Source organism: Papaver somniferum, unplaced genomic scaffold (genome assembly GCF_003573695.1).
Source record: "Papaver somniferum cultivar HN1 unplaced genomic scaffold, ASM357369v1 unplaced-scaffold_150, whole genome shotgun sequence".
Taxonomy (NCBI): Eukaryota; Viridiplantae; Streptophyta; class Magnoliopsida; order Ranunculales; family Papaveraceae; genus Papaver; species Papaver somniferum.
The window spans coordinates 6,188,178-6,208,504 of NW_020624377.1; the positions used below are offsets into that span (position 1 = coordinate 6,188,178).

The 20,327-nt window shown below is 37.4% G+C and overlaps 2 protein-coding genes, 1 long non-coding RNA gene and 1 other non-coding gene across 4 annotated transcripts; 3 read left to right on the forward strand and 1 right to left on the reverse strand.

The window, feature by feature from the left end:
* Positions 1 to 1,924: 1,924 nt before the first annotated feature.
* LOC113335969 lies at positions 1,925 to 9,376 on the forward strand. The gene is made up of 5 exons (XR_003353560.1): positions 1,925 to 2,186; positions 3,324 to 3,658; positions 5,081 to 5,443; positions 6,542 to 6,720; positions 8,676 to 9,376. It is a non-coding gene; the product is annotated as an uncharacterized LOC113335969 (long non-coding RNA).
* Positions 9,377 to 10,090: 714 nt separating this feature from the next.
* Positions 10,091 to 10,162, reverse strand: TRNAD-GUC. Its single transcript has one exon. It is a non-coding gene; the product is annotated as a tRNA-Asp (tRNA).
* A 7,240-nt stretch (positions 10,163 to 17,402) lies between these two features.
* On the forward strand, positions 17,403 to 17,882 carry LOC113336080 (N66 matrix protein-like). Its single transcript, XM_026582068.1, has one exon. It carries the CDS (start codon positions 17,403 to 17,405, stop codon positions 17,880 to 17,882), a length of 480 nt encoding a protein of 159 aa, XP_026437853.1.
* A 45-nt stretch (positions 17,883 to 17,927) lies between these two features.
* Positions 17,928 to 20,018, forward strand: LOC113336081. The gene is made up of 3 exons (XM_026582069.1): positions 17,928 to 18,669; positions 18,736 to 18,994; positions 19,298 to 20,018. The coding sequence occupies exons 1-3, from the start codon at positions 17,928 to 17,930 to the stop codon at positions 20,016 to 20,018; spliced, it is 1,722 nt and encodes a 573-aa protein (XP_026437854.1).
* Positions 20,019 to 20,327: the final 309 nt, after the last annotated feature.

A 20,327-nucleotide genomic window follows, 5' to 3' on the forward strand; every position in this document is an offset into this window, starting at 1 on the left:
TATGTAGCACAAACTTGTGAGACTTGCATGCGTCTTTCTTCAGGCCCTCATTCGGTATAATATAATTAATGGTGAGTTACCCTGTGTCATTTAAAACTTGTTTTTAGCTCTGACATGTATGCTTGTCTTTGAACCTTGTTAGTATGATGCTTTGATGGAATTTTTTGGTAGTAAGATGCATTTTTAACTTCTAGTTACACTAGTCAGACGCACGTGTAACTCTTTTCTACACATGCTAAAATGAACAGATTTTATAGCCAAAAAAATTCACATGTGATGCATGTGTAACTGTTTAGTACATAGTCCATATGCTAAATATATGTGTAACTAGAAGTTACACATTCTAATTAGATGTGTAACCTCTAGTTACACATGCTGATTGTATGTGTAACTTCTGGTTACATAGATTTTACCTGTTTACGAACTTTTGCCTCCTTTTATGTGGTATTTGACTATATTTTTACCTGGAATATGCAGATTTGCTTATTTTTATATTTCAAGTTTCAGATAACTTCATAAAAGCTAATTGCTTAAATGGTCTCGCTGGAATTGGAGTTGACGCTGAATACACAAATCAGACGCATATGTAATTCTCAATTACACTAGATAGATGAATATGTAACTCTCAATTATACAGTACTAGACAGATGCGGGTGTAACTTCTAGTTACACATGCTAAGAAATTATTACAAATGAATATTAAAGTAATACATGTACTTTTTTTATGCGTTCTTTTTGATGTCTATTTTTTGATATGTAACTTTGCATTACACATGACATATGCATGTGTAACTTCTGGATACACATGACATATGCATGTGTAACTTCTGGATACACATTCACACTATACTTTAATAATTTTGGGCCTAGATTTAATAATTTTGGGCTTAAATTTAAATTTTATTTAATCTGGGGCTTGACAATATATAAAAGGGTATGGATGTCTTTTAATAACTCTGGGCTTAGATTTAAACTTCTTTTAATTAAGGGCCTCATATTATGGGTTATCCATGGATTGGGCCTTAGCCTAAGTTTCCCTTTTACATTTTACCCAAACTTCACGAAATTAACCCCCCCCCCCCCCCCTATACCAAAGTTACTGTAGGGGTGTAAATAATACCCGAAAATACTCGGCCTGCCTGTATCCGCCCGAGCCCGCCTGTACCCGAAGTAGCCCCAAGCCTGTTATGGCCCGTCATGGACCACCCGGTCCGGCCTGGATTAAATTATTGGGCGGTCTCGGGATTTGCGATCAATTATGATGCCCGGCCTGATACCCGGCCTGGTGCCCGGCCTGGAAGCCTTCTATGTGTCGTTAATCATTTAATATCCTCTTAAAAAGACTTAAAAGTTACAATTTTATAATTGTCAATTTTATGTCAAGAAAAATAAAATATATAATTGTTTTTATTTATAATTAACCTTTTCAAAACATTAATGGTAATATATTTTCTTATTAGAAAGTTTATTATACTCTAATTAATTATTTATTATAGGCTAAAATTAAAAATTTGTCAGTGTAATTTAAATATAAAATAATACTATCACTTACGATATGCGATGTTGGAAAGGAAAGGATATTGTATTTAATACCGTTCATTTGAAAATTTAAACTTAAAATAAAAAAAAATAGTGGCTTGTCCGACCCGATCTGGCCTGCCCGTATAAAAAGCGGGCTTTGGACGGTCTTTGGGTAACAAATTATCTACTTGTGCCCGGCCTGTCCGGCCTGAATTTGTTTACGGGCACACAAATATTAAGCCTGGCCTGCCCGGCTGTCTTAGTTTTTGGGTCGGGCGGCCCGGCCTGCCCGAATTTACACCCCTAAGTTACTGTGGTATTGTGGGCTGACAACCAACAAGTTTTGGTTTTGTGTTCTAAAAAGTCATTTCCCTGCTTTTACTTTTTACTCCGCACTCAAAAATCCCCAAATTTCCACCGTCTCTATTTCTGTAAACCCTAGACTTATGCACTCAAAAATCCCCAACTTAATCTTTCTTTCTTTTTTAAACCTCAAGGGATGGATTTTCTAATGGAGTATTTCAAGTATCTCACTTCTTTCTTCAGCTACAAGAGGAGGGATTTGGCGGAGAATTTCACCAATCTCCCGTTGAATCGTAGCTGATGTTAACTCGGAGATATCTTGTTGTTCATCCATCATTCCTCTTTTAATGGTGCTGATTCTGGTAAGCTAGGTTTTATTGCTTTGACTAATGCTAACATTTTTTTTTTCTTTTTACTATTTTGAATATAATGAATCAGAGAATAATTTTTTTACAGTTGTGATTTGCTTTCTATAGTAATCCTTGTTTGGTTAAATCTGTCATCCGAATCTTTGTAGGTTTCCACATTTAGTTATTATTTTTTTTGTTTTGTAATCTATTCCTTAGCTGAAGTATTATACATGGGAGTCGGATAAGTATACGCAGGAAAAATCTAAGAAAATTAGAGCTTTCCCAGTAGTCGAATAATAATTTAGATCTCCATACAGAAAATTAGTTTTTCAGATTTTCTACCACTATTTTGATACTGCTTATGTTAATGTTTTTGTTACTAGTATCAATTACAGAAACTGCACAATTGGTGTCTCTGTGTGAACTAATAGTTTAATATGATGGGAAACTGCACAATTGGTGTCTCTGTGTTAACTAATAGTTTAATATGATCTATTTTGGGTCTATGTGGCTAGTGATGACAAGAACTTAGACCATCCTAGTTCTGGAAATTCAATGCCGCTTTCCTAGTTCCAACTTTGTCTTCCCTACAATTGCTTCAAGTCTAAAATTACCGTGGACCGTCAATTTATCTCATATGTATGGAATTTGTAACTGCGTTTGAAAGCCACAAGCGTTCTTACTGAGGCATATGAAAACTTGTTCCTTGTGCAAAGAGTGTGTTTCGGTTATCTAGCAGCTAAAATCCTATCTATAATCTGCTAGAAAGTAGCCTAGAGTTTGGCGAAGTTAATAAGAATATTTCATGAAAAGGTTGTAGCATCTGTAGGACCTGACTATATTAAGTTCTTGCAGTAGTGATCATTGACTGGACGGATAATTAGTTGATACGGTTTAGCATTGGCATTAGCTTAATGTATTTTTCATTGATCATCGAGTAGAATTCGTTTTCTATCTTCATTGAACCCTAGAAAAAATGTTTGAAAAACTTGAATCTTCGTAATCTGTTTTGAAGTCAGGTGATGAAACTGTTTTGAAGTCTGGTAAATCCCATATGTGATCAATGAAGAGTCAGTGAGCTTTAAAAACATGGCACCCATCTTTTCCACGTAATATTTGACATTTTCTCCACTTATTCTTCCCATCCAGGTGAATCAGTAGCATGGCTTCATCCCCTCCTCTAAGCTAAGCTTCTTCTGAAGGAAGAAGTGAAGATTCATGCAGGGCACTCTCCAGCGATCTAATCTAACACCTGACCTGATAAGATGTCTCTGCATAAATGGGGTTCTAATGTCTCTTTACAGTTGAACTCTGGGCACGTCGTCAAGGCATTATTCTCTTGTACCCTTGATGCGATGTGTTTGGCGGTGGTGCATTTGGAGCAGTAAATTTGTGAATATTTGTTAGTACTGTTTCTCATCTCATTTCCTGGTTTGGCTTCCATGCAAATCTGGCATACACTGCTTTCTGATATTATAAATTCTGTAAGTCTTTTCTATTCATCCTTTCTTTACTTTGGGTTATTAGCTCTCTGGATTGCTGACATCTTTATACACGGAAAATACAGAATCTGTTGAGTTTCTCATGCTATATAATGAAGGGTCATCTGATTTCTAGTGTGTGTAAGATTAGTATAATAAACCTTATCCCAATGCAGAAATTCAATAAAGTTCTAAATTGCCTGTCTTAGGAAGAAAATACCGAGGATAGTTATACGAGTTACCGGACTTCAAGAAACTCTTATATCTTCTTAGACTTGAAGTTAACATAAGGAAATTCATGTATGGTTGTCGATTTATGCAAATGACTGAACTTAGTTATGTTAACTTCACGTATGATGTAGGGTGATGATTTAGTTTCCTATAATTCTTAAGAAATGAAAGTTCGCGTCTTAAAAGGGTTATAGTCACCTAGGACCATCAGCAACTTCATGCTAGTGCCTTGCGTCGAGGTTAAAGCCCAAGAACATCAATGTGCTCTCGACAAGGACAAAGGGTGCATTGATAGTTGGGTTCTGAAGAATTAGGCAAGATGTCCTTGTGCATAACAGACTTTATTTGTTTGAATTCATTGATTTTACACTTGGAATGTACCAGCCTTTGATATGGTGTATATCTTAGAGCACTTGTAGAGGCTTCTCTATCTCTATTATAGAGATTGAATTTCTTGAAAATTGTGCTGTAAATTTTTCTCAAATTATGCTAATCTCTATCTCTATCTCCTCCAAATGTGGGTATATAGATAGAGATAGAGAATCCACTACAAGTGCTCTTAGATTCTTAGATAAGATATGGAGTTATGATCTAAGTATATTCTAAGACAAAGATTAGCTACTAATTTGGGAATGTTGATATTTTGTCATGAATTTCTCTGTAGGCCTTGGATTGCTCACTAACTAGTGCTCTGCAATTTACACCAATAACGCCATAATAGGTTGTGTATGAGGACCATGTATACTAGTGACTTGCATTTGTAAAAGGCTAAATCAAGGACAATCGTTGTGGTGTCAGGAGGGATAAAGGGTACTGCATCGATATTTATCACCTCGAGTATTAGGTTTTGCAGATTTAGGAAAGATTTCCTTGTGGTTAACAGGCTATATATATATATGAGCATGACATATTCTGATATCCCAGCACAAAGGGTACTATTGCATGAATTTCTCAGTAGTTCAGTAATTTATCACTAGCTAACAGCCTAAAACGTTGCAGTTCAAACTGCGCTTAAATGGAGTATTGTTTATTTGTCAGAGACTCAGAGCATGTATGATCTGCTTCATATAATATATTGTGCAATTTCTTTCGGAAAATGAATGGGTGGGAACTGCAGAAAGTAGGTTATGTTCTTGTCCATAAGATTGTCATCCTCTAATGTTTTACTTACTGATGTTTCTGTATGAGGAACAGATACAGGGCGGTCACAAGTTCGTACTGCAAAGGAGCTGTAGGGGATATGTTGGTCTTTGACATAACTATACGTCAAAGGAATTATGGAGACAAGAACATTAAGTGTGATCTCGGAAGCCAGCGCGCGTGCTGTCCCCACAAAGGATGCCAAAGAATTCGCTCAAAAGGAAGGACTTATCTTCTTAGAGACATCAGCACTGGAAGGATCTAGCGTTGAGACTGCGTTTTCAACTGTTTTGACTGAGATCTTCAATATTGTTAACTAGAAAACTCTCGTTCCCGATGAAATCAAAGCAATGGAAGCCAAGCATCCTTGACTGGAAAAAAACATCATTGTCCCTGGCCCTGCACAAGTAATTCCCGGTAAGAGCAATATGTGCTTTTCTCTTAGTCACAAATTTTTGGTTTCAGGTCCAGTGTGTCTGGTATTAGGATTGAACTGGTTGTTATTCGTGTCTCTCTTTTATTTCTCTTTGCCTAATCTTTGTAAATTTTGACTGCATGTTAAAATTTCAGAGGAATAGATTGGTAATGCATTAAGATTGGAAAACAGTGGGAATGGTCAGAGCCTGAGTCATGGTCTATTTTGATGTTTTATATTTTCTTGATGAAATTGAATTTATGGCCCTTCCAAAAGACTATAGCTTCATCTGATGGTACTTCTAGGTGACTATTAGGAGGTCTGTTTTATGCTTATGTGAGGTCCAAGTTACTACCTAATGAAGCTATCCCTTAGCCACTAGCAACAGTTACTAATATATCCATGTGCTTGTGTCATGTAAAAAACTCTTATAGCCTGCCAAGTGTGGGTAACTTGCAGACCGCTGTGTAGTTCTATTTTGGGTCGATGTGGCTAGTAATGACTAGAAGTTAGACCATTCTAGTTCTGGAAATTCAATGCCACATACTTCTTTGTCCTAGTTCCAACTTTGTCTGCCCCACAATTGCCTCATGTCTAAAATTGCTATGGCTCGTCAATCTGTCTCATGCGTATGGAATATGTAACTGCATTCGAAATCCACAGGCGTGAAAACTTGTTCCTTGTAGAAAGATTGTATTTATGTTATCTTGCAGCTAAAATCCTACCTATAATCTTCTAAAAAAGTAGTCTAGGTTTTTGCGAAATTAATAAGAATATTTCATGAAAAGGTTGTAGCATTTATAGGACCTTGCTTTATTATGCTTCTACAGTAGTGATCATTAACTAGACAGATAAATAGTTGATAGGGTTTAGCATTTTCAATAGCTTAAGGTATATTGCTTTTCCAATAATGATCATCGAGTAGAATTCTTTTTCTATCTTCATCGAACCCTAGAAAAAATGTTTGAAAAACTAAAATCTTCGTAAACTGTTTTGAAGTCCTGTGAATCCCATATATGATCAGTGAAGAGTCAGTCAACTTCAAAAACATGGCACCCATCTTTTCCACGTTATATTTGACATCCACTTTTTGTTCCCAGCCAGGTGAACCAGTAGCATGGCTTCATTCCCTCCTCTATGCTAAGCTTTGTCTGAAGGAAGAATTGAAGATTCATGCAAAGCACTCTCACAGCGATCTAACACTGGACCTGATAAGATGTCTCTGCATAGATGGGGTTCTTATGTCTCTTTGCAGTTGAACTCTGGGCACATTATTAAGGTGATGTTCTCTCATACCTTTGGTAAGATGTGTTGGGTGGTGCATTTGGAGCAGTAAATGTGTGAACATTTGTTAGTACTGTTTCTCATCTCATTTCCTGGTTTGGCTTCCATGCAAGTCTTGCATACACTGCCTTCTGACATTACAAATTCTGCAAGTCTTTTCTATTTATCTTTCTTTTGGGTTATAAGCTCTCTGGATTGTTGACATCTTTGTACACAAAAATACAGAATCTGTTGAGTTTCTCATACTTAGATAATGAAGGTTCATCTGATTTCTAGTGTTTATGTAAGATTCTGGGTATCAATTTAAATTTATAGCAAGGAAATTGAATCAATATAACAAACCTTTTCCAATGCAGAGATTCAAAAAAGTTTTAAATCGCCTCTCTTAGGAATAAAGTACCAAGGATAGATTATATCTGTACTTTCATTAGTAGACACTCATTTCATTAGCCATTTATAGGATACCAACATACCACGAAGATCCCAGAAAAATATTACATAAGAGAACTACAGTATTTGCTGGTACCTCAGAAAATAATAGCATAAACAACTTATATTTGTTGGAAGGATAAACAACTTATTTTTGTTTTAAATTTAGCATAAATCATAGCCGAACAATAGTTTCATATGATTTTCTGGTTCTTGATAGTGCAACCTTCTTATATTCGCTACTTTGAAGAGCAAAGAGCAAAATAGGCTTGTTACACTAAAAGGTCCAACGCTCATAGTTCCTGTTGTAGAGCCAACAAAAAAGTTTTCCTTCAATACTTGTCAGTGAATTTGATGCTTCTGTGGTCAAGCTTCAGAAAGTTCATAAGAGTTACCGGACTTCCAAAAACTCTTGCATCTTAGACATGAAGTGAACATAACTAAATTCATGTATGATTGTAGATTTATGCAAATGACTGAATTTAGTTATGTTAACTTTCATATATGATGCAGGATGATGATTTTTCCTAGAATTCTTAAGAAATGAAAGTTGTTTGCGTAAGGGTTGTACTCACCGAGGACCATCAGAGACCTCATACTAGTGCCTTGCGCTGAGGTTAAAACCCAAGAACATCAATGCACTCTTGACAGGGACAAATGATAGTTAGGGTCTGAAAAATTAGGCAGGATGTCCTTGTGCATAACATGCTTTATTTGTTTGAAATTCATTGATTTTACACTTGGAATGTACCAGCCTTAGGTATGGTGTATATCTTAGAGCACTTGTAGTGGCTTCTCTATCTCTATTATAGAGATTGATTTTTCTCTCAAATTGTGCTCTAAGTTCTCTCAAATTGTGCTCTCTCTCCTCCAAACGTGGGTATAGAGATATAGAATCCACTACAAGTGCTCTTAGATTCTTAGACACAGATATGGAGTTATGAACAAAGCATATTAATACAAAGATTAGCTACTAATTTGGGACAGGCTAATGTTGTTATATTGTCATGAATTTCTCAGTAGGCCTTGGATTGCTCACTAACTTTTGCACTGCAGTTTACACCAATAAGGTGATAATAGGTTGTGTATGAGGACCATGGATACTAACTTGGATTTTCTAAAAAACTAAAATCTAGGACAATCGTTGTGATATCAGGAGGGATAAAGGGTACTGCATTGATATTTATCACCTCAAGTATTAGTTTTTGCAGATTTAGGAAAGATTTCCTTGTGCTTAACAAGCTGTATATATAGAGCATGAGATATTCTGATATCCCAGCACAAAGGGTACTATTGAAGATTTGTTGCATGAATTTCTCAGTAGTCTAGTAATTTGTCACTAGCTAACAGCGTAAAGTGTTGAAGTTCAAACTGCACTTAAATTGAGTATTGTTTATTTGTCAGAGACTCGGAGCATGTATGATCTGCTTCATATAATATTGAAGGGGTGGGAACTGCAGAAAGTTCTTTCCCATAAGATTGTCAGCCTCTAATGTTTTACTTTCTGATGTTTCTGTACAGAGCAGTCAGAAGTTTCTACTACACAGGAGCTGTAGGGGCTATGTTGGTCTATGACATAACTAAACGCCAAAGGAATTACGAGGACATGGAGACAAGAACATTAAGTGTGAACTTGAAAGCCAGCGTGCTGTGCCCACCCAGGATGCTAAGGAATTCACTCAAAGGAAAGGACTTTTCTTCTTAGAGATATCAGCACTGGAAACATCCAACGTTGAGACCGCCTTCTCAACCGTTTTGACTGAGATCTTTAACATTGTTAGCAAGAAGACACTCGTTACATATAAAGATCAAAGCAACAGAAGCCAAGCATTGTTCCAGGCCCTGCACAAGTAATTCCCACCAAGAGCAGTATGTGCTGTTCATCTTGATCTTAGTCTGATCAAATTGTTGATATTAGGATTGAACTGTTTGTTGTTTGTCTCTTTTTGTCTTAGCTTATTCTTGTATATTTTGACTGTATGTTAAAGTTTCAGAGGAATAGCTTGGTTATGCTTCAAGACTGGAAAACAGTGGGAAATGGTCAGTCTTGATGAAATTGAATTTATGGCCCTCCCAAAAGACTGTAGCTTCTTCTTATGGTACTTCTAGGTGACTATTAGGAGGTCTGTTTTATGCTTATGTGAGGACCAAGTTACTACCTAATGAGGCTATCCCTTAGCCACTAGCAACAGTTACCAATATATCCATGTGCTTGTGTCATGTAAAAAACTCTTATAGCCAAGTCATCTTAACAAGTGTAAGCAAAAAGGAAATACCATCTTGGCATTATCCTCCATGTGTCACCATGGCTGAACTTAAGTGTTTATTTCACATGAGTTCCTTCATAAAAATCTCTGACTCTGCAAAGCCTTCAAGTAATTTCTAGACTAATATCTGAGTACTACCATGGGTGGGAAGAATAAACGAGCAAAAGAAGAAGAAATTCAGCACTGGAAGTTATGTTGTTTGGTACTGAAACACCAAAATTCTGAGCTGAAAAAACAACTTGAAGCTAATGCAGCTGAGTGTAATGAAATTAAGAACAAGCTTGAGGAATTGAAGAATGGAGAAATTTCAGAGAAAGAGGAACCAATTGTTTGCAAGAGGAGAAGTGAGCTTAGCAAAGACAAGTGTGCTGAAATCAATATGAAAATTGAGGATATCAAGTGTGGGAAGGAAAGAGCGGACAAGGAAATTGAAGGATTAAAGACAAGTTGTTTGGAATTGGAAGTTCAAGCAGACTTGATTAAGATGAGATGCACTCAATTGAAAGAGAAGGTTCAGTGTCTAGAAGAGGAGAATAACAAGATGGAATTTGATCTTAATCTCATCAGGTTCTTGGTTTCAGGTTGAATATGTAAGTCTATCAATTGCAGTGTTTGTTTTCCTATGGTCTGAAAGTTAAGTAAAAAAAAAAATGAAAAAAAAAATGTAAACGCCGTTGCCGGGGATCGAACCCGGGTCACCCGCGTGACAGGCGGGAATACTTACCACTATACTACAACGACTGAATTTGTTAAGAATCAGACCTGGTTAATTATATTAATCCTAACCCCTATGGGCTAGATTGGAATGCTAGATTGGCCAAAAAAGTGTTGTAAATCGAAAAATAAGTGTTGGAAAAAAGTTAACAGTGATAGTTGATAGTTCTCTCTCCTACCAGGTGCTCGTAGTCCAACCATCAACGAGATTGAAACGCTGAACCGTTCAACGCTCAAAAAGTGGTCTAAGCGCTGGGAGAAAATTTTCTGATCTAGCGGCTGAGATTTAAAGTGCTGGGAGAAAATTTTCTGATCTCACGGCTGAGATTTAAAATGCCGAACGGTTCGGCGTTATATGGTGGTCCCGCTACTAATCTAGCTGCTAAATTAGCCATTTTAGGACGTTTCCCATACTGACGTGGATGGTCAATCTAACAGCTAGATATCTAGCCCATACGACTAAGCCTAATAAGCAATGGAGAATTATTCCAAAAACAGTTTTCTCCAAAGTTGTTACTCCAATAAAGGGACGAAGGGAGAGGGTGCAAGTGGGGTAACTTGCACCCACTAGATTTTCAATTTCATGAATAAGTGGCTTGGGTTTTATGTGATTTCAACGTCTTGTGGGTACAAATAGTAACGGTAGAATTGAAATTCAATGAGCGTCATATGAATGTACAGCTTAACGTTGTAGAATTCATAAGAAATTTCGTATGAGCGTATAAGCTCAATGCTATAGTTTGTAGACTTGATAGAGGACATTAGAGTCAGATTTTGTGTTTAAGATAGAAAGACTTCCACAGTATTTGATTGTGGAGTCATGTGGTATTTATATCTTCAAGAGCAGCACATACAGGGAGATCAGTTACAACTGTGTTAGCTATTCTACAGCTAACAAAATACATTATTATCGCTAACAAACGAACATGAAGATAGCATGACGACTCTCCCTGTAAACTCGGTCCTGTTGGCTGAGCTGATCGAGTCTTATGTTGGTATCTGTTGTGCCTTGCTAACACCTTCCCTCAAGGTGAACCGCAGTCTACGAAGGTTCAACTTGTCTCTAAGAAATTCAAATCTTGGTGATGGTAGTCCCTTCGTGAAGACATCTGCTAACTGATCCTTCGAGCTAATGAACTTTACAGACAATTGTCGTCGTGCAACCCTTTCTCGAACAAAATGATAATCTATTTCTATATGCTTCGTCCGCGCATGAAACACAGGATTAGCTGTTAAATACGTAGCGCCTAAGTTGTCACACCATAATGAAGGAGGATATGGCAGAGATATACCCAGTTCTCGAAGTAAAGACTGTATCCATATTAGCTCCGAAGTGGCTATTGCGACTCCACGATATTCTGCCTCTGTACTAGATTTGGATACAGTTTTCTGTTTCCTGGCACTCCAAGAGATGAGGTTACCACCAAAATAGATGCAATAACCACTAGTTGAGCGACGATCATCTAAATTGCCAGCCCAGTCTGCATCTGAGTAAGCATGAAGAGTGTATTCCTTGCCAGGTTTGAAAAACAATCCATGTTCAATAGTATTTTTCAGATACCTCAGGATACGCTTCACCAACTCCCAATGTTCTACATAAGGGTCATGCATATATTGACACGCTTTATTGACAGACACAGCTATATCAGGTCGCGTGATATGAAGATACTGCAAGGCCCCAACTATACTTCTGTATGATGTTGCATCCTGAAACTTCGAACTGCCTTGCTTCTGTAGTTTTGCATTAGCAGCTAACGGTGTCGAAACCGGTTTGATACCATCAAATTTGGTTTTATGTAGCAGATCAGCGATGTACTTTCTCTGGGAAAGCACCAAAGTTTGACCTTGCCGCAATACCTCTACGCCTAAAAAGTACGACAGTTCACCCATATCCTTCACAGCAAATGCTTTGCCTAGATCTGTAACAAGAAGATCAACTGTGGCATCATGAGAACCAGTTATAATTATGTCATCAACATATATCAAAACATATGTTGTAGAGCTGCCAGAGTGTTGTACGAACAGTGAGGAGTCTGCAATAGAGGCTTTGAAACCCAAATGAATTAGATAGCTACTCAGCTTAGAGAACCAGGCTCGAGGGGCCTGTTTTAAGCCATACAATGACTTGTGGAGCTTGCACACATGATTAGGATAATTGGAATCGATATACCCAGGAGGTTGCTTCATGAACACGTCTTCTTCCAGATCACCATGCAAAAAGGCGTTCTCAACATCTAGCTGACGTAATTTCTATTGATGCATGACAGCTATAGAGAGTACCAAACGAATAGTGCAGGGCTTAATGACCGGTGAGAAAGTTTCACCAAAGTCAATGCCCTCTTGTTGATTGAACCCCTTGGCTACCAAACGAGCTTTTCGTTTATCAATCGTACCATCTGGCTTGTGTTTAACACGAAATACCCACTTGCAACCCACAACATTCATACCATCTTCATACTTGACAAGTGAGTACGTGCCATTACGAATTAACGCATTAATCTGCACATCCATAGCATCCATCCATTCTGGATATTTGCTTGCCTGCGAATAACATGTCGGTTCCAGAAAATCGTTGTCTTGCAGTGGGTGCTTAGTGGCCAGAAGAGTAAGTCTATGAATTGGATTTGTAATGCCAGCTTTCCCCCGTGTGACCATTGTATGTCCAGGTAACGTCTGCAAAGGAGTTGTAGGCAGTTCTGTAGTAGTGGCAGCTGAAGAAGACATATTTGGTGAAGCGGCAGAGGATTGCACTGGTGATGTAGCTGCTGTAGACACTGGTGAAGGTGGGTTCACTATTGGTAGGACACCAGAATTTTGTTGAACAGCTGGCATATTCTGTGATGGATGAAAAACTGGGGAGGCAAGTATATCAGTACTTGTAGAGTTTTCATGTGGACAAAGCGCAGGAGAGTGCTGTAGAGGGGACGAGAATGGGAATACTTCTTCTTCAAATCTAACATGGCGAGAAATATACTGCCTGTTCGTAGGTTGATGGAGACAAATGTAACCCTTGTGAGATGAACTGTAGCCTAGGAAGATACAAGGCAAGGACCTAGGCTCTAGTTTGTGTGTATTATAAGAGCGAAGACATGGATATGCAAGACAGCCAAACACACGTAAGAATTTGTAATCTGGCTTCTTATTAAAAAGTAATTCAAGAGGAGTTTTTACTTCAGTGTTGGATTTAGGAAGTCTATTAATAAGATAACAGGCTGTAGTAAATGCATCAGACCAGAATTCTTTTGGAAGATGGGCATGAAACAAAAGGGCTAGACCACTCTCTGTAACATGGCGAATGCGTCGCTCAGCGAGTCCATTTTGTGCTGAAGTGTGTGGACAGGAAAATCTATGTTGGATACCACAATTGTTAAGATATGATGTGAGCTTCTTATATTCTAATGCATTATCAGATTGGAAAACTTGAATTTTGTAACCTGTTAAATTTTCAATTTGTTTGTGAAATAGGGTGAAGACATGGAATGTATCAGAACGTTTAACCAAGGGAAAAACCCAAGTATAATGCGAAAAGACATCCATTAACAACATGTAGTATTTAAAAACAGTCCTGGATAGTTTAGGAGACACCCAGATATCAGAAACTAGGAGACTTAATGGTTTATTAATTGTTGTAGAACTATTGGAAAAGGGAAGTTTCCTACTCTTGCTTAGATGACAAGAGTGACAGAATTGAAACTTCTTATTGAAAACTGGAAGAGAAAAATTATTAAGAACTTTTGAGACTGTGCTTAGCATTGGATGACCCAGCCTCTGGTGCCATACAGGTAGACTAGCAGAAATAAAAGTGGTTGGAGATGGCAACTTAGACTTGTCACCTATACCATCGAAAACATAAAGCCCATTCTCATTCCGCCCCTGTAGCAGTGCTTGCCCCGTGCATTTGTCCTTCACAACAAAAAAACTTGTGTGAAACTCAAAGTATACGTTATTATCTCTACAAAACTGATAGACAGACAAAAGATTTGTGTTTATCTTAGGCACATGATAAACATTTTTGAGGTAATAGCTTCGATTATTATAGGAGAAGGATGTGTTACCAATATGCGCAATAGCTAAAGTATTACCATTACCAACGCGCACTTCATCCGTGCCATCATACTCATGAGGAATACACAGATTCCTCATATCAGCTGTCATATGATGCATAGCACCAGAGTCAGTCACCCATTGTTGTGCGTCTAATCGTCCAGGCATAGCTATATAAGCAGCTGGATTCTTCTGTGAAGCTGTTTTGCTCTTCTCATATCGAAACCAGCATCGGTCCGCAGAGTGATTTTTCTTTTTGCAAATCTGGCAGATAACATCCCCAGTAGCATGTGTCTGCTGATGTTGCCCACGACGGAAGTGATTATTGTTTGGAGGGATCGGCCCCCTGTGTTGATGATTAGAGCGTCTTGTTTCGTTTCTCCCAGGTCCAGCTGAGCTTGAGGTGACATAGTTTGCCACCGGTTCTTGAATTTGTGCTAATTGTTGTTCAACACGCATCTCAAAGGATAAGAGATGGGAGTTGAAGGTCTGAATATCCATACCTTCAACGGTACTTAACGCAGTGACAACTGGATCATATGTCTGATTCAGGCCATTGCTAATGCACTGCTTCTTTTCTTCAGAAGAGACAATGTAGCCAGATGCTGCAAGCTGATCAAATAGACTTTTAGCATCATTGAGATATGTTTTTAAAGATTTGTTACCTTTAGTCATGCAGTGAAGTTGCTTCTTAAGACAACTTTGGTGTGCAAAAGTCTTGGGAGCAAACTCAGCGTCCAATTTATCCCAGATTTCCTTTGACGTTGTTAGTTCTGCCACTGTGCTCAAAACCTCAGGGGTGAGCATTGAGTTTAGCCATCCAACGATTAATGAGTCTTGGGATTCATACGCATGAAAATCAGGATTAATGTCTTCACTGCCAGGAAGATTTCTGGCTGGTTTGATTTTGGATCCATCTACAAATCCTGTAAGATCATAGCCTTTCAAGATTGGACGAAACTGAGCCTTCCAAAGCAGATGATTGATGCCAGTGTGTTTGAGGTTAACCAGGTGATGAATTTGCACCTGACGAAGTGTGTTTGTGTTTTCAGCCATTGGAACGAGGGTGATGAGTTGCCGGTGATTAGGTTTTTGCTGTTTTTTTTTTTGTAGGTTTTGTGGTGGAGTATTAGCGGAAACGAGCTTGGATCAAGGCTGATACCAAGTCAGATTTTGTGTTTAAGATAGAAAGACTTCCACAGTATTTGATTGTGGAGTCATGTGGTATTTATATCTTCAAGAGCAGCACATACAGGGAGATCAGTTACAACTGTGTTAGCTATTCTACAGCTAACAAAATACATTATTATCGCTAACAAACGAACATGAAGATAGCATGAAGACTCTCCCTGTAAACTCGGTCCTGTTGGCTGAGCTGATCGAGTCTTATGTTGGTATCTGTTGTGCCTTGCTAACAATTAGACTCTAAAGTCAGTGAGTTAAACTTTTACCTGAAACTAAAAAGAAACAAACTTCAATGAACCACAATGGTAGAGCAAAAATTTTTTTTGCCCCCTTGGTGTATGAGTCCGGGCTCCGATTCAGCCACATTATAATTGCCTTCTTGATAAGAATTTTCGTAGAGAATGATCTTTTTTTTTTATCAATAAAACAATATAATTTTATATAAAAAAATAAAGCACACAATTACAATACCTTTGAAGCATAAATGCCAAAGGCGAAAGTAAACAACAAAGATTTAGCAACGAAGCGATTATAAAGATTTTAGCAACGAAGCGATTATTTCCGAATTAATTCTTCCCATTTGAAGACTAAAGTTTCAAAACTAATACCGCTAAGAGCTTTGGAAGGACGAGACCAATACAAAATATTTGCCTTTATTTCTAAAATGATCTTTTGAGCGTCTATCTCTTTTACCTCTACTTCAAACATTCGTTGATTCCGCTCTTTCCAAATGTTCCAGCAAATTGCATAAGATAGAACGTTTCAAATAAAATTCCCACTTTTTGTGTAGTCTGTTCTACAACCTCTGTTTCTGAAAAATAGGCAGGTTTGTGTGCAAATATACACACAAACAAACCTATTAATTAGAAACGGAGGGTGTACATAACAATATGACTGTAACGACCCTCAAGCACGTCAATGCTATTAGACTAGTCAAGAGACGATATAGCCGCTAATGGCTCGATTAATTAGAGACGAACGTTATTTAATAGAAACTAATCTAATAACGATTTAGATACGAAATTAGTACCATCGAATAGGTCTCGAAAAGTTATGCGAACTGGACTACTCGAACGCGTAAAACGAATACCGGACGATGAAGATACGAGACTTGGAAGATGGAGTAGGAATAAGTCAAACTGTGTTGACTCGCCGTTGACCTTGCCTGTGACCGGTACCTTGCCCGTTTGACCGGACCTTTGGTTAGTAAAAGGCCATCCCTTAGTAACTATGAAAAGGTGGTAGTAGTGGTGGAGGTGTAAATCAATCAAATATTATGAAATCAATCAAATTAATTAAATAAAGGAGGGAGGAGTCATCTTTTTCACGTGGTGGGAGTTGGAGGCAGGGCCGGCCCTGAGGCAAAGTCAACGAAGGTTGACTTTGGGGCAGCAACGAAAGGGGCAGTAAAAATAGGATTTTATTTAGGGGGTTTGTGATAAAAAAAATGAAAATGAAGGTTTAAAACATGAGTACAGAAAGTAAAAAGGATGTATAGGAAGATAAGTAGGGGGCATATTATGAATAAGAACTTACTTTAAAGGTTTATTGCTCAATATATAATAAATATCATATATTACAGAGATTTTTTTCTCTCGATTTTTCTATCAAAATATCGTCTTCTTCCTTATTTCCTTCCCTGCTCCTCTGGCTCTTCGTCTTCGGCTCTTCCACTTGAGCCATTGTTGCGACACCACCATCTCCACGGTAAGTAGAATCAAAACACCAATTCAATCATGAAGCATAAGATAGATTGACATTTATATATTATAATTGATTTTGCATCTAATCTTTGGTTTTCAGTTAGTATAACTTAACTGTATTTTTAGGGCAAAAAGTTTTAAACACCCAATTCAATCATAAGAATAGATGATCATGTATGTTCTATGATTGATTTTAAATGTTATCTTTTGATTCTCAGTTAACATTATTTAATTGTATATTTTAGGGAAATTTTTTTTTAATTGAACCCCCAATTTTTAGTGAAATTTTTTTGTTTGTTGTTCTTGTTTGCTGAGCATTTTTCTTTGTTGAATCAATGGCAGGTATGCCTCTGAAAAGAAAACAATCATCTGGATGTCAAAATAGGAAGAACCAAAAAAAGAGATTGGCATCTACTAAATCTCTTGCAGGTTATTTTGATAAGTTTTTGATTAGGAATCAACCAATAGTTGGGAACGCCACCAACGAAGATGATGCTACAGATGATAAGGGTATGAATGAGAACGATGGTATTGCTGATAATGGTATGAATGAGGGGAATGTAAGTGATGGGACTGCTGATAATGGGATTGAGGAGGATAATGTGAATGTTGGTGTTGCTAATAATGGTGTTAATGAGGGGATTAATGGGAATGTGAATGTTGTTGTTGCTGATAATGGTGTTAATGACAATGAGAATTATGGATGTGCTGCTAACAGTATGAATGATGGTGTCTATGAGGTGAATAATGAGAATAAAGGTTCTGATGGTGATAATAGAGATAGAAATGAGGATGATGCAAACACAACAGCATAAAATAATGAAGTTGGAAATTGTGGTGATAAGTTAACAGATAGAGACATGCTTGATCCAGGTAATTGGGAAACAATTGATAAAAAACTTGTTGATTTTTTGGTAGAGAAGGGTCTGGTAAGAGTTGACAATATCATATTCCCTAGAGATGACAAGAACGATTGTTTCTCTAGCTATCATTACTTTCGGAAATTGAGAAATTTTGAGAAACAAGATAAAAGATGGTTAGTGTATTCGAAAACTTTGGACAAGGTATTCTGTTTTCGTTGTAAACTGTTCATGAAAAGGGAAAGTAATTATCAGTTGTGCAGTACTGGGTTTAATGATTGGAATAACCTAAGTGGAAGACTCGCAAGTCATGAAAACTGTGGAGTGCATCATCGTTGTATGTATGATTGGCTTGAGTTGGAATTAAGATTGAGAAAGGAAAAAACTATCGACAAAAGAATACAAGAACAGATCAACAAAGAGAGAAAACATTATAAAGAAGTATTGGAGAGGATGAAGGATGGAGTGTTGTTTCTAGCGAAGAATGGTTTAGCATTTCGTGGCGATAATGAGAAAGTTTATACAAAAAACAATGGTAACTTCTTAAGCTTCATAGAGACACTTGGAAAATATGATCCCGTGTTAAAGTATCACCTGGAGAGCATTGAAAAGAATGAAATGCGTACTCATTATCTCAGCCACAAGATTCAAAACGAACTGATTTCAATGCTGGCCGATGCAACGAGAAAGATTATTGTCAAGAAAATCCACGAAGCCAAATACTTTTCAGTTATTCTTGATTGTACTCCTGATGTTTCTCGCAGGGAACAAATGTCTATTATCATCTGATGCGTAGATGTTTCAACAGCAAGAATCGAAGAGTATTATCTTGGGTTTTTGCGAGTGGAAGATAAAACAGGAGAAGGTTTATTTTTTGAACTTGAAGATGCATTAATCAATCTTGGGTTAAACATTGATGATATAAGAGTACAAGGGTATGACAATGGAGCAAACATGAAAGGAAAACATAAAGGTGTGCAGGCAAGATTACTCGAGATCAATCCAAGAGCTTTCTACACACCATGTGCTTGTCGTAGTCTTAATCTCATACTTTCAGATATGGCCAAGTCTTGTCCTAAAGAAAGTTCTTTTTTTGGATCCATACAACGTATTTATACACTTTTTTCAGCTTCAACCAACCGGTGGGATGTATTTAAAGAGGATATTTGAAAGAAGGGATGGACACTTAAACCGTTGTCAGATACACGGTGGGAAATCCGTGTCGCAAGTGTCAAAGCAATAAGATACCAAGCTCCAAAAATTCGAAATGCTTTAGAGAGATTGCGAGATTCATCCCCTATCTCTCAAGAAGTCAGCACTGCCGACAGCTTAGTAAGTTTTGACTTGCATAATTTTGAATTTTATCTTAGCTTGACTATCTGGTATAGACTTCTGTTTGCTGTTAATACTGTGAGTAAGTCATTGCAATCTAAAGATATGGACATCGGTGTTGCTATACAACAAATGAAAGGTCTTATTGAGTTTTTTAAAGACTTTAGAGTAAATGGGTTTCAAAAGGCAATGGATGAAGCTAAGGAGATTGCAAGAGCGATGGGAACTGAACCTACATTTCGTGAAGTTCGTAAAACCCGTACTACCGAACCAACATCAGGTGAGGAGTTTTTTAGAAAAAATTACTTCTTATATATAGTAGATAGTGCTATGTCTTCATTCCGAACCAGATTTGAACAATTTCAAATGTACGAAGAAATATTTGGGTTTTTGTATGACTTGAACAAGTTGAAATATATGAGTGAGGATGAATTGATGAGTGCATGTGTTCCACTTGAAGCTTATTTGAAGCATGGTAGATCTAGTGATATTGATGGCAGGGAATTATGTATGGAACTAATCGTCATGCGAATTGTACTACCTAGTTCGTGTAGTAAGCCAATCGATGTCTTACAATTTTTACTAAGAATGGGTGGTTGTTACCCTAATGCATGGATTGCTTATAGGATATTGCTTACGATTCCAGTCACAGTCGCCTCCGCGGAAAGAAGTTTTTCTAAGCTAAAATTGATTTTCTCGTATCTTCGATCAACTATGTCGCAGGAAAAGACTAGTAGGATTATCTATGTTAGCAATTGAAAATGACATGGCTATGCAAGTTGATTTTAAAATTGTACTTTCTGATTTCGCATCCAGGAATGTAAGAAGGGTCATTTTCGAATAGATGGTAATCTGTGTTATTATTCGAATCGAATGAACTTTTATTATTATTGTTTTTTTGAATATATGTTCTGTTGAGATATTTGACAAGCTTGTGGAAACATTTGGGAACTTAATATATGTATTTATAGGCTTAAATATGACAGAAAATGAGGCTAACATAGTTTGTACACCACCTTATGCTCCTGACTGTAGTTTGCTGGGGGGCAACATTTTTTGGGTAAGCTT

What these genes read in the sequence shown, in the direction of transcription:
- LOC113336080 (XM_026582068.1), top strand. Translation starts at nt 17,403, where the DNA reads ATGGCAGGTATGCCTCTGAAAAGAAAACAATCATCTGGATGTCAAAAT.
- LOC113336081 (XM_026582069.1), top strand. Translation starts at nt 17,928, where the DNA reads ATGCTTGATCCAGGTAATTGGGAAACAATTGATAAAAAACTTGTTGAT. An exon ending in CTTTTCAGTTATTCTTGATT is followed by an intron (nt 18,670 to 18,735) that starts GTACTCCTGATG and finishes ATGTTTCAACAG; the next exon opens with CAAGAATCGAAGAGTATTAT. An exon ending in ATACTTTCAGATATGGCCAA is followed by an intron (nt 18,995 to 19,297) that starts GTCTTGTCCTAA and finishes ATTTTATCTTAG; the next exon opens with CTTGACTATCTGGTATAGAC.